Source organism: Neoarius graeffei, chromosome 4 (genome assembly GCF_027579695.1).
Source record: "Neoarius graeffei isolate fNeoGra1 chromosome 4, fNeoGra1.pri, whole genome shotgun sequence".
NCBI lineage: Eukaryota > Metazoa > Chordata > Actinopteri > Siluriformes > Ariidae > Neoarius > Neoarius graeffei.
In genome coordinates, this window is record NC_083572.1 from 84195258 (window position 1) to 84209818 (window position 14561).

At 41.0% G+C, this 14561-nt stretch overlaps 1 protein-coding gene across 1 annotated transcript in view; it reads left to right on the forward strand.

Moving 5' to 3' along the window:
• shroom2a (shroom family member 2a) overlaps window positions 1–14561 on the forward strand; it is a 130323-nt gene that overhangs the window by 50338 nt on the left and 65424 nt on the right. The window contains exon 3 of the mRNA XM_060919875.1: window positions 12300–12448. Coding sequence (XP_060775858.1) covers window positions 12300–12448 — 149 coding nt within the window. The remainder of the gene's footprint in view (window positions 1–12299; window positions 12449–14561) is intronic.

Here is a 14561-nt window from a genome sequence, read left to right on the forward strand (position 1 = left end):
GGTGCGACATGCCTCATCAGCTATCAGCTCATGTATGACTTGATTTCATGGAATAATTAATTTTTTTTTTCGCGGTGCGGTTTCCATCAAATCCTGCGCTCTGATTGGCTGGCGAGTGGGTCCGTATCTTCAGTACGGACCCTGGTTATGGACCTCTGGCGACTCGCTCGTTCACAGCAACAAACATGGTAGCAATTTTTGTCAACATGTTTCTTTTGTTATAAGATTTATAAGATTTTTATCAAAAATCTTATACATTTTTGCCAGTATTTCTCAGGAGAATAGCATTAATTTTACAGCATGGATAGTGATAACGACAGTGTTCACAGTGAAAGTGAGTTTTACTACCCTGAGGAAGAAGAAATCAAAGAAAACATTTCAGGAGAAAGCTAAAAACCTCTAACTGTTGCTAACGCCGAGCAAAAACATGGCTGAATCCTGAATGACTCAGTTTTGTATAAATAGGGGACTACATAGGCGGCAAAATGTAGTGTGTGGGGTCCCCCCCCCCCCCCCCCCCCCCCCCGCCATGGAAGTGCATTTGTATAGACCCTTTTCAGTCATGTGACCTTCGTAAACGCGACCACCATTTTGGACATGTAGCGGACTTCGGCCCGAATTGGTTTGAATGCGAGGAAGGCGACAAACGGAGAACATACAAGAAAAAGGAGCGAGATGCAGAAAACACCTTCACTATCCAGCGACGTAGGGCATTTACAGGGCGAGCAGAGGGAGAGGCATTTGCAAAAATTGAGGTTAGCAGGCTTAGAGAGTGACGTTTATCTGCTTCCGCCTGGATTGTTTACAGACGTACAGAAATAACGGTTTATGGCACAGACCCTTTCGGTTCTTGCTCATCTAGCTGCTACAATGACTGCTTAGACTGCAACAATAATACCTAACACACATTTACTGTAAGTATCCGTCGTAAAGACGTGAAACTCGTCGAGTGACAAGTGTGTTCATTGATGAGCTAACACAATCTAAAAGTAGACATACCATCACACTGCCCTGGCGCTGTGTACAGTTTCCCTTCTATGGTTTGTGCACTCACTATTTGCCATTACTTTCTCCAACCGTTGTTACAGATTACAGGGAACGGCCTGGATTTAAGAGACAAATACATGTTCCTTTTGTTTTGAACACTTTATTTGTAGGCAGTGCTTAATTTGTAAAGTGGGAGGTCCCGGAGCGCAGAGGATGAGCGGCTCCGGTGCGGAAAAAAGAGGGGGGAGGGGGGCGCGGCGCTGTGCTTCTGGGCATGTTTTGTAATAACACTGCAAATTAAGTTCATCTGCAGATATTTTGTGGATGTCGTTTCATGAGAGAAATCACCAACAAGACAGATATCAAAATCAGACATTAAATAAACTTGCATTTTTTAAATTTAATTATTTGGTTTTTTTTTTTTTGTTACATAGTCAAAAGAGGTGTCAGATCACCGGATCCAGTGTAAATAGCTGCCGGAGCCAACGCCCGAGGTTCCGGAGCGTGCTCCGGCTTGCTCCCCCTCAAATTAAGCGCTGTTTGTAGGACACTGCCTCTGATCTGTCCTACAGTCTACCAACAGCAAAGGAACACAACGTTAGCTAATGTTGTTAGCTAATAGCTACTACAGAAGAACAAAGAGGTTACAATGGGTTATTTTAGCCTATTTGGTTACACACTCGCCGCCACAGAATGTTAACAGCAATGTAATGCCTTTTCTGGCTAATTTTATTCGTCTTACCTCCAACAAAGTGGTCACTGCACAAGCGCTGGTATGCCGAGGGCTGCCAATCTTTCCTGTTAATGGCCTCTATCCATCTTCTCCGTCGGTCAGCATCTACCGGGATCCGATAAAATGATAACCCTTGCCTTGTGTGTTGATGGTTACTACATCCAGGTGCACAACAATATAGTGGCATGATGGAAGTCTTGCTGAAAATAAACACTTTCTTTGCTGCCGTTCCTCAATGCTGGCTGTGGTAAACTACTGGTAGTACATGTCCAAAATGGCGGCCGCGTTTGTCGTGACGTCACGTGAAAAGGGTCCATACCAAGGAGGAAGCCATTTGCGTTACAGCCGTGAATGAGGATTCAGAATGGCGGCTCGGCTTTCCCTTTCAGGCGCTCTCGTTTTCTGTTAGAATTTGGTAAAGAAAAAAATAAATATATTATTTACCAGCTTAAGGTCGGTCCGTATGGTGAAATACTGTGACCTCGGCCCAGAGGGCCTCAGTCAGTACTTTCAAGACCTCGGTCATGGTATTTCACGATATGGACCTCCCAGCTGGTATATAATATAAAATAATATATAAAACGCCACAGTTGGCCTCCTGCCATATCTCTCCCCCCCCCTCCCATTTTGACTTGTAATCATTCATTTATGGTCAATGTAAGAAATGATGGTCGTGCGATGTCCCTGGTTTCACCGTGCCTTTTTAATTGTGTCTTCTTTCTGGTGTTCTTGCACCTTCCAAGGTTCTATCTATATCACATATTTATCAAACTTTTCTAGCTCATCAGAAAACAACATCTCAAAGCTATTCGGATCTATTAGCTTGTAAGTAGTTAAACATTTTATTTATTATTATTTTTTTTATACCCAGTAGTGTTGATTTTAAATATTGTTTACTTTGCTTAGCATACACGATATGTTTTGTGTGTCAAGTCGTCCTCATGCTTTTGGTTCACCACAACAGTCGATCCCAAAAATAGTCACTGACTCCAGGCATTGAAAACTAGGAGTCAGATTCAGAACTTTTTTTTTTTTTGGGAGTTGATTCCACACACTGAAAATGAATTTGGCATCAGAATGTTTGAGTCAGCGAGACAGCCAGTGGATATTTATTTTGGGTTTGTCTGGTAGGAATTGGACAAATCAGGTCTTGAAATGCACTTGAAAAGATCTGCACAGTACCAGTCAGAAGTTTGGACACCTCTAATTCAGTGTTTTTTCTTTATTTTTATTAATTAAGACACTTCATGTCTTAAAGTAATGATGGATGTCGTTTCTGTTTCCTTAGTTGAGCGGTTCTTGACGTAATATGGATTACTACAGTTGTGTAATAGGGCTGTTTACTGTATTTTTGTTTACTATTTACTGCTTGATCTTGAACACATTTAAGAAGGCAAGAAATTGCACTAATTAACTTTTGACGAGGCACCTGTTAATTGAAAAGCATTCCCGGTGACTACCTCATGAAGCTGGTTAAGATAATGCCGATAGTGTGTGAAGCGTCCTCAAGGTAAACGCTGGCTACATTCAATAATCTAAAATGGGAAACTTCTTTTTTTTTTTAACACTAATTCCATATGTGTTCTGTTATTTCATAGTTTTGGTGTCTTCAGTATTGTTCTACAATGTAGAAAATAGTCACAATGCAGAAAAACCTATGAGGGAGTAGTTGCATCCAAACTTTTGACTGCTACTCTATTTGTGCAAAAAAAAAAAAAAGTATGGGGAGCTAGTTCAAAACAACAAAAAAGGACTGAATACAGTTAGTCAGTTTGAGGTTCTCATTTGCTTGATGGCAGTGTCAATATAAAAATAACATTCTCAGACTGTGACAGATTATCTGATAAACGTCATTTTTTTCGCAGTCCGGTTTCCATCAAATCCTGCGCTCTGATTGGCTGGCGAGCGGGTCCCTATCCTACGATACGGACCCCAGATACAGACTTCTGGCGACTCGCTCATTCACAGCAACAACTAACATTTATTTTCGCATTTCTCAGGAGAATTGCATTAATTTTACATCATGGATAATGATAACGACAGTCTTCACAGCGAAAGCGAGTTTTACAACATTGAGGAAGAAGAAACGAAAACATTTCAGGAGAAAGCTGAAAACCTGTAACTGTTGGTAACGCTGAGCAAAAACATGGCTGAATCCTGAATGACTCAGTTTTGTCTAAATGGGGGACTACATAGGTGGCAAAATGTAGGTTTTTTTTTTTTTCCCCCCTGCCATGGAAGTGCACTTGTATACCGAGGAGGAAGCCATTTGCATTACAGCTGTGAATGAGGATTCAAAATGGCGGCTCAGCTCGGTTTTCCCTTTTGGGCGCTCTCGTTAAGGTCTGTCTGCACGGTGAAATACCGTGACCTCGGCCCAGAGGGCCTCGGTCAGTACTTTCAAGACCTCGGTCACGGTATTTCATGATACGGACCTCCCAGCTGGTAAATAACCATATGTATTGAGTTCTGCACTGCAAAAAGTAAAATCTAACCAAGATTAAATATCTTAAATCAAGACAAAATATGCTTGTTATTTGTCTGCCAAGATAATTCTCCTTTCCAGGCAGGTTTTGTGTAAGAGTATTTCACTTACTTTAAGCATTTTTTCCCTCAATTATCTTAATAAGGTATTATAACTTGTTATTGAGATTTTATTACTGGTTATGAGTAAGTTCTGTCTTAAAATGAGAATTACCATAATTTCATCGGTGTTATATTAACCATGACAAGTTTGTCAAAGTCAGAATTTCTTATTTCAAGCATCTTATCCTTTCTTTTAATCTCTTAACACAAAACAGATAACTAAATGAAATGAATTGTTGTATTGTCAATCTGGCAACAAACATAGGCTACAAAATGGATTGGTTTGTTGTTTTGATTTATTTGGCGGTCTCAGTTGGTATAAACACTTACTTAAACAGAGCACACCAATATGCCCAGATGAAATAGTCAAACTGTTGGTTGGGGGACAAAGTATCTAGCATGTTAAAATGAGGAGTACAACTTTACTTGTTTTTAGTATAAATACACTAGTTTTAAGACATCTGTGGGGTTTCTAAAGCTAGATATATTTACTTGTTTTTAAAAATCTTGCCAAGTCAAATTTTCTTGTTCTGTTGGCAGATAATTTTGCTTATTTTAACTAAAATATTCCTCATTTTATTACTTTTTTTTTCTTGTTTTTGTAAGCCGGGTTTTTGCAGTGTGGAGTACAGCTCACTGAAATGCTGCAAATAAATATTTAAATATTTTTGGCATTTTAATATATTTTGGAAACTAATCAATTACTCCATAAAATATTTAAAATAGTAATTGATTATTTAGCAGCCAAACAGTTTTGTGACATTGTAAACCTTTAATTCTTTAGGTGATTTACTGTGACATGAAAATGTAATTTTGTCGTTAGTACAATTCTAACAGGATTTTGTGTATATACTAGAATTCATATCAAAGTCCTTCCTACGCCACGTGGCGCATAGGGCGGCGCCGATCTCCGTTTCTGTAGCCCTCGGCCTCTCACCTATTACATAGCTAGGGTTACAGTCGGGGGGCTAGTTCTCTGGTAACCGTGAGAGTTTGACTCCCCACTCGCATCTGTATTGCAGCGTGCCTTGCCTTGCCAGACGGCAGTAGGTACCATTTTTATGATGGTCTTTGGTATGACCCGACCGTGAGTAGAACTCGCGATCTCCTGATCGAGAAGTGGACATGCTAACCACTAGGTCAACTCGCGGTGTACTAGAATTCAAATATAATGAATGAAATACCAGGCACAGTGTGGTGTGTAACTTTTTTGTCACAGTGGATCGTATCACGTGTCCCTTCCTCGCACTCTGCTGTGCCTTGTGCTGTCGGGTGATAACTTGACTGCGCTGGCTGTGCAAAGTGTTTTTCTATTGTTCTTTGTCATTTATCCTCTCAGTATGGTACGGCCTGTTGGAGGGGGGGCATCCACTGGAGTGTCTGCTTTAGATTATCCTTTGAGGTTATTTTAAGCCTTTGCTTGTTCAGGCATTTTGAAGCCTTTTCCTTGTTTTATGTTCTCGAAATGAACACTGGGTTTACAGAATCCTGCACGTTCTGAAATAATAAACACGAAGCATGCATTGTACACAGGCCAGAAGTAAAACATTGTCCATTCTTAACAAGCGCACACTTTATTTATTTATTTTGGATGGTTTAGGATATGTTGTTCAGGAATCTCCTGGACATTTCGAGCCAAATAGCTTTTGGTTTGAGTCTTGCAACTTAAAAAAAAAAAAAAATCTCCCCACAGTCCTTCAGATGAATAGCAACAAATAAATTCAACTTCACAAGTACCACACAATCAGATAAGACATGTTTTTGGTGTCTGAAGGTTTTTTGTTTTGTTTTTTTTAAATAGTTTTAAATAATGTTGCTAACAGCTTTGAGGGTGTTTGAGACTGACCCTGTGTCCGAAATCATACACTACTTCGTGAGCTCGCCATTTTGTGGTGCTGTCTGAATGTATAGTGAGAATTATTACACCCTATATAGTGCACTCAAAGTATCCCACAATTCATCATGAAAAGTAGTGTGCAACCGATGATCACTAACCAAGCAATATATACAGTACCATCATACATTGTGGTCGTGCTGAAAGGGGAAAAAAAAAGTGTTGGGGTGAATGGATGGAGGAAAAAACGCATTATAAACAGACATTCAAGCACAATTAAAAACAGTAAGGAAATAAAAGAAAAACTAAAATAGAATCTCATCTCATTATCTGTAGCCGCTTTATCCTGTTCTACAGGGTCGCAGGCAAGCTGGAGCCTATCCCAGCTGACTACGGGCGAAAGGCAGGGTACACCCTGGACAAGTCGCCAGGTCATCACAGGGCTGACACTTAGGTGGTGTTTACATTAGACCGTATCAGCGGATCATCAGATTAACGTTTTTAAAAACGATTAGCGTGCACACAGCAACGCCAATACACGATTCGCGTGCACACAGCAACGCCAATACACGGATACGCTAATCACATGACTAATTCGGCACGCAAGTTGAGAAATGTGTCAGTGCGGCTCATCGCTTCCTCCTCAGCGGCTGCGCTCCAAATCACTCTGCCCTGAACAGCGAGTGCCCTCTGGAGGGTGCGCACTCCGGCCCTGCGCAGCTCACACAGCGCGCGAGTGAAGTGCACGAGCAATGATTCGGGACTGAGCTGCTGTGCGCAAGTCACTTACCACTTGCAAGTGGAAGGATGGTGAGCCTAAAGACAATCATAACTACACAATGGGCAGTATTTGCATCAGTATTTGCAGTATTTTCATACTTTTATACTCTTTAATGAAAGGTGATACAAGCCGCAAGTCCGCGCCGTTTTTCAGCAGTCGCGTCACATGACCAACGCCAGCGAATCAGGAAGGTGGATGTCACAGTGACGTTGTCCAATGATGACGCCAGCTAGAGCTCAGCACAGCGTATCCGCGTATTCTCAATGTTTACACAGCACCGGACCAGACACGATCTGGATTGAATACGTGGACCCTGGCGGATTCCTGTTTCCCGGCGTTTCCAGGCGTTTTAATGTAAACGGACACGGGGGCGTCGTGGCTCAGGTGGATAAGGCGCCATACCATAAATCCGGGGACCCGGGTTCGATTCCGACCCGAGGTCATTTCCCGATCCCTCCCCGTCTCTCTCTCTCCCGCTCATTTCCTGTCTCTACACTGTCCTATCCAATAAAGGTGCAAAAAGCCCAAAAAAATCTTTTAAAAAAATGTAAACGGACAGTGCATCCGTGAAGAAAACGAGACAGATACGGTCTAATGTAAACTTGGCCATAGACACAGACAACCATTCACACTCACATTCACACCTACGGTCAATTTAGAGTCACCAGTTAACCTAACCTGCATGTCTTTGGACTGTGGGGGAAACCGGAGCACCCGGAGGAAACCCACGTGGACACGGGGAGAACATGCAAACTCCTCACAGAAAGGCCCTCGCCGGCCACGGGGCTCGAACCCGGACCTTCTTGCTGTGAGGTGACAGCGCTAACCACTACACCACCGTGCCGCCCTAAAATAGAATAAGACAGATAAAATGCAAGAATTAAAGTTACACTGCAGTGAGGAATTAATCAAAAGACTCAAATTTGATGTAATAAAAGGCAGCGGCAAAGAAAAGTATTCGGCCTTGATTTAAAAGCACTGAAAGATGCAGCAGACACAACGTACTTTGTATTTATTAATGTGGGAAATGCGCTCAGTAGAATATGGATTTATCACCAAAATACACACGTATTATTTTGAAAACCCACCAGCCAACTGATCTGGCATGTTTTAATTGTGCGGTGGCGGAGTGTCCGAAAGTTGTGGGTTTTTGTTTTTTTGTCGTCCCCCCCCCCCCCATTTTTACCAATGAGCTCACTATATAGTCCTATATATAGAATTCCCTAGATAGGGAGTAGTGAATGAGTGACTTGGGACTTTTTTTTTTCCACAGTTTTGCTAGTACAGATGAGGATTCAAACAATATTGGGCTTAAAAACTTAAGCTTGATGTGAAAATATTGGAAAGTACTGGCAAATACTCTGGTAGTGTCCATTATAATGCTATCCACAGTGCTGTAATGGAGCTTGGCAGAATTCAGTCATGTGTATATAAAGGTGTGTTCTATGTTGAAGAGTATTTTCTAATCCCGTTGTAGGGGGGAGAGAGCCACATTCCATTCTTTCTTGTAATGTGTTTCATAAATGAAGCCTATGAGCTTTAGGGTGACCTCATTAGTTTGGCAAATGGAAAAGCACCTTCAGTATGCTGACGCAATTGCACCTCATGATGTTCAACAAAAGGAATGCAGCCTACTTTTCCTAATCTCTAAAACTGTTCAGTGTTGTCTGCAAACAAATCCCGGGTGAACGTTAAAGCTACCTGAGAAACTCGGAACATTGCGCCATTACAAAGCCCGGCATTTGCACGGACGCATCTTTTGGTGTGCTGAAGGGTTAATGTTTAGTCTAACGAACCAGCACCTTGTCTTGACCTCAGATAGCATACCAGCACCCATTTTGGCTTATTACACATCATTTCAAGAATTCACTCTGACCAAAAGCCTTCACCTTCCCATTGGACTCCTCCAAAGCCACCTTTTATGAGAGAATAAGTAAAAGGCATATGATTAACCTGTGCTAACAGGCTCTGCTGGAGACTGACCCCCGCTGTGCTCATTTAGTAAGCAGAACATGCCATTCCAGTTTAGTCATTCAGACCACAACTCTTAGAACAGTAACTTACACCAGAGCCATCGCTTGGAGCTTTAAAGGAATCTTCTTTCATTTCAAATAGAACATAATCTATAACACATTTTTTGCATGAGCTCTTTGCATAAGCATGTTTTGTTATAGGCGTGCTTCTCTGCTGTAGGTCTTTCGGTGTGTGTCAAAGAGTGTCATGGTCAAGTTTACTTCTATAGCGCTTTTAACAATAGATATTGTCGCAAAGCAGCTTTACAGAATTTGAATGACTTTAAACATGAGCCAATTTTATCCCCAATGAGCAAGCCTTTGGCGAGGGGAAAACTCCTCCCTCGGACAACATGACGAAGAAACATCGAGAGGAACCAGACTCCAAAGGGAACCCATCCTCATTTGGGTGATAACAGACAACATGATTATAACCGTTTTAACATGAAGTCAATTTCGGTGATGATATAAACTCATCAATGAAAACTTGAGTGCAAAACTGTTCATGACAACTGCAGTCCTAAAGTTAGCAAGTCAACTGTAGGCCTCAGCCATAAAAGCATTACTGGTGAATTACAAACTCTCATGTCAAACCTTATGCCTTGAGCAAATGGCGTGAGTCAAAATCGTGCGCTTACTCACTTTTTTTTTTTTTTTAAATTTGTAACTGCCTGATTAAATAGGTGTGCGTAAGTTGACCGAGTGCATGTATGCAAATCAGCTCGTTATGTTGCGTACAGTATCCGAAGCAGCACTTCATTTGTGTTTTGTAAGATGATACACACCACTTTTGTATCCTATATTTGCAGATGTTTAATGTTCAACCAGCCAAGTATGTAGAAACCATTACAATTCCCAGGAAGATGCATTTTCTGCAATGCCATTTAATTGTTCAAAACAAAATTTGTACATCTCATCATCTCTAGCCGCTTTATCCTTCTACAGGGTCGCAGGCAAGCTGGAGCCTATCCCAGCTGACTACGGGCGAAAGGCGGGGTACACCCTGGACAAGTCGCCAGGTCATCACAGGGCTGACACATAGACACAGACAACCATTCACACTCACATTCACACCTACGCTCAATTTAGAGTCACCGGTTAACCTAACCTGCATGTCTTTGGACTGTGGGGGAAACCGGAGCACCCGGAGGAAACCCACGCAGACACAGGGAGAACATGCAAACTCCACACAGAAAGGCCCTCGCCGGCCACGGGGCTCGAACCCGGACCTTCTTGCTGTGAGGCAACAGCGCTAACCACTACACCACCGTGCCGCCCAAATTTGTACATTCATTAAATAATTTAAAAAAATAAAATTTTAATGAGTATATTAGTTGCATAAAAACTGCTATAAATAAGTTTATTAAACTAAATTATCAATTTTTTAAATGAATCGTTTATTTTAAGATTAAGTACATTTGAACACATCAGCTACTTGCATTCAGTTTTTAAATTAAACATGTTTTGTTTCGGGCCCGATACGCTTGCTTTGCCTGCCGATACGCTTAGTCACTTTAGTTAAAATCCGATACGCTTAGGTTTATACCGATATATGTTAAATTTTCCTACCCACAAGTAACTAGATACATAGGAGAGCAAATAACAGAACCATTTACATATTGATTGATATTTGTGTTAAACAAGCACTTTTTTTTTTCCCGATGTTTGTGTTGATTCTGTCAAAGTAATATGTCTGTGTGGTATAATGTAAACAAACTGTAATCTGTTGGTTATGTCAAGATCACGTGTTCAAACTGTCCAATAAAAACATCGAAAGAAAACGTCAGACATCCCGGAATTTTCTGATTCATGATGAGCGATCTCATTGGCTGCCGATGTTTTTCCCCAACCAGACGGACAAAGCTGACTGATTTTAATCACAAAAGTTTGACCTAGTCTATTATCGTTATGGCTCCAATCAAAGATTGGTTGACTAAACATCAACAAACCCACGTGAGTGATGGCGCACAAAACCAGACAACTGTCACGACAACGAAAACATGGTCAATTTTGATCACAGCGACTGGCTCAAAAAGCACTCGCTGGACAATTTGATCCACATCAGCATGGGTGACAGCGAGATGGACTATGAGAGGGTTGCCCAACATTGGGCCAAGCAAAAGCCAAGGAGAATTAATCTGCTTTAAAGGAGTAGAAAACTTTAATTCATTAGTTTGGGTTTGCAGAAAGATTATGTACTTATAAACGCTCTCACAAAGTGAAGTTGTCCAAATGTGTCAAATGCAGCATAATTTCAAATAATAATCTTAAGCATTTTTGGCAGTGTGATGTCACTGGGATCCATTTAACAAAAGGCGGCTCCGGATTATTCCTGTGTTAAAGGCTCGCAGTGACATCACACTGACAAATATGCTTATCATTATTATTCAAAATTATGCTACATTTGACACTTAACAAATTCCCTTCATGAAGTGTTCTATAAGTACAGAATCTTTCTGCAAACATAAATGTATGAATTAAGTTTTCTTTTAAATGTGTTTTAATCTTAATCCAGTCCATTTAATAAAGTGCCAACATTTAAACTTTTATAATATGCAGTTGCCTTACTTTTCAGTGTATCTTAGAATACACATATTACGGTAATTGCATCAGAAACATTCTAAATCATTACAGTTATAGTAATACAGCAACTTTATTTTAAGGTGGCAGGTCTTAGGTTGGACTGTGGGGGGAAACCGGAGCACCCGGAGGAAACCCACGCGGACACTTGAACTTAAACTTGCCTGGAGAGCCGATAAGTATTGAGAGAGGCTTCCACACCATATTTAGCACATTTGTTTTGTCGTCAGTCTTCTCGGGTATGAAACCGACATGATCAATATGAAACAGTGATGATACCCGTCACCCTCACATTGCATGTTGTAACTAGACATGTATTCATCACTCATGCTAGCATATTAAATTGCATCTTCTATATTCTGCAGCTGTAACAGTAGTCAGAGCTTTATACTTAAACTGTAAAACATGACATTTAGCTCATTTTATTTCTCATCTTTCATTTGCTTTTATTGAGTGGGTGTGTTTATCAAGAATTGTCCAGTCCAGGCACAGAGCCGGACAGTGTCCCTGTGTGTTTGGTGGCTAAATATCACTTATTGCATGCCCTATCCATTTTAGATATTATTACATGAAAGGTGGCAATAATTCTGGAGGGCGTATGATTTTATATTCATGGCGTGTGTATGGCCAGCCCTGAAAAACTCTTACTCCATCTGTCTGTTTCTAAACTCATCATTCAGACATTCATTTACTACCATTTAGACCACCTCATTGTGTATACACGTCAAAGCGTGCTGTATATTCCTCGCAGTGTTTAATAAGAGAATTTTCTCCTTGTGTTTTCAGGTTGAAGAAGGCAGCAAGGCGGCGGCTGTAAGCCTCCAGGTAGGAGACGAGCTCGTAAACATCAATGAAGTTCCCCTGAGCGGCTACAGACAGGAGGCCATCTGCTTAGTCAAGGGCTCCCACAAGACTCTTACTCTGGTGGTGAAAAGGTAATCTCGGCGTGCACGCGCGCACACGCATGCAAAACCTCACACACCTGTTCCCTGTGCACTGACAGCTCCCATCTCCATGGCTACGTTTTAAATGCTACCATAGTGATGAATTGTGGTGGTGCAGACTGCCTCTGTGTGCTCAGTGTGTGTTTTGTCATGTTCGCCGTGTGCATTATAAGAGCATGAGGCACTATCTGTGCCACACAGCTCACAGCCATTAATCTTTCCTTCACAGCTAAAATTACATCACATTCACATTAGAGCACAGGTCAAAATACTGAGGTCGCTACCAACAAATGATTTTATTTAACCATTTGACCTTTTTTTTTTTTTTTTCTCATAAATTTTTTTTTTTTTCCTTGTAAATGTATGACTGCAGTCTCAGAATGAGGGTTTTTTTTCCTCTTGTAAACATGACTTTAATCTTGTAAAGTCTGAGGGTGTGTTGTGCTTCTTTGTGAGTGTGGGTGGTGGTGGTTTGTTGTGGTTGTTTGGTTTTTCTTTTTGTTTGTATCTTTGGGGTAGGGGTGTTTTTAACCACCCTCCCCCAGCTCATACATTTATATATAAAACAAAAAGAGGAACAGCAAGTTTATTCATCATACATGCACTTGTGAAAGTCCTCTCTGCGTTGAACCAATCTGAAGCAGTGAACACATACACACGGGCATGCACGTGAGCAATGAGCACATACCCAGAGCAGTAGGCAGCTATGCTACAGCACCCAGGGGTTAGGTGCCTTGCTCAAAGGCAGCTCAGCCTAAGGTTGCCCCATGTTAAACTAACCTACTTGTCTTTGGATTGTGGGGGAAACCGGAGCACCCGGAGGAAACCCACGCAGACATGGGGAGAACATGCAAACTCCACACAGAAAGGCCCCTGTCAGCCACTGGGCTCAAACCCAGAACCTTCTTACTGTGAGGCGACAGTGCTAACCACTACACCACTGTTCCGCCACCTCCGTTTCTATAGATTTTATATATATATATATATATATATATATATATATATAAGTGCTGTCACGCGATTAAAATATTTAATCGCGATTAATGTTGCGACTGTCATAGTTAACTCGCGATTAATCGCAATTTAATCGCACATTTTTGTCACATGAAAAACCATTGTAATTATCTTATCAGCATAAAAAAGTGAATGGGCTTGCTTTGTACCAATGTTTGTTTGTTTTTTTAATTGCAGAGCATAACATGTCTTGTCACAGCCACTGACATCCATAACTTCCATATTAGATGAGAAAACCAAGGGATGAAAAATAAAGTGCATATCACTGTCTCATATCACTGTGAAAATAAAAAAATGTTTTATTTTACTCTTCATTAGTTTCTTTTGAAGAGAAGTATTTGCCATAAAAGAAGAAAAAAAACAGATAAAAATAAAAACATTCATCATACGTTCAGAAACGTTCATCATAGTGTGGCACTGTATTCTCTAATTCTCACTGCTTATAACTCTACACCTCCCCGGTGGAGATGAGCTGGGAAACTGAAGACTGAAGGAACAGTATTGAAAAGTATTTTTCCAGTATCATCTGTGAAAGGTAATCCCATGTGATCTCGTTCGGACGGTAAACCTGTTGGTACAGTTAAACGCAGCACATGAATGAGGCATCTTTATTCTCGGCTACTGTCTAGACGCTATACCAGAGACGGGTGAAGAATCTCCACTTTGCCCCATCCAATATGGCGGCGAGGATGTTTATATGTCTATGCCTTTCTCCATCACTCACGTACTCTTATTGAAGCAGCGCGCGACAAGCCTCAACAGGAACTACGGGTGACTCGCAGGGCCAAATTAGAATTTGCGTTAACGGCACTATTTTATTATTATTTTTTTTTAATCGCGATAAATTGAGATCGCGTTATCGCGTTAACTTTGACAGCACTAATATAAAATGAGAAATAAAATCTACAAGGACACAAACACACCATCGTAGAACAGAGCATGCTGGCTGTTAAAGGAAAATAATCAACAACAAGGTGGTTAGATGCCATTACGACACCAAAGTAGATTTTACTATAGTAGCACAACCTGAACTGTTTTATTCTTGCTTATACCACAGTAATTTGACAGCAGTTATAAGTACTTCATACTC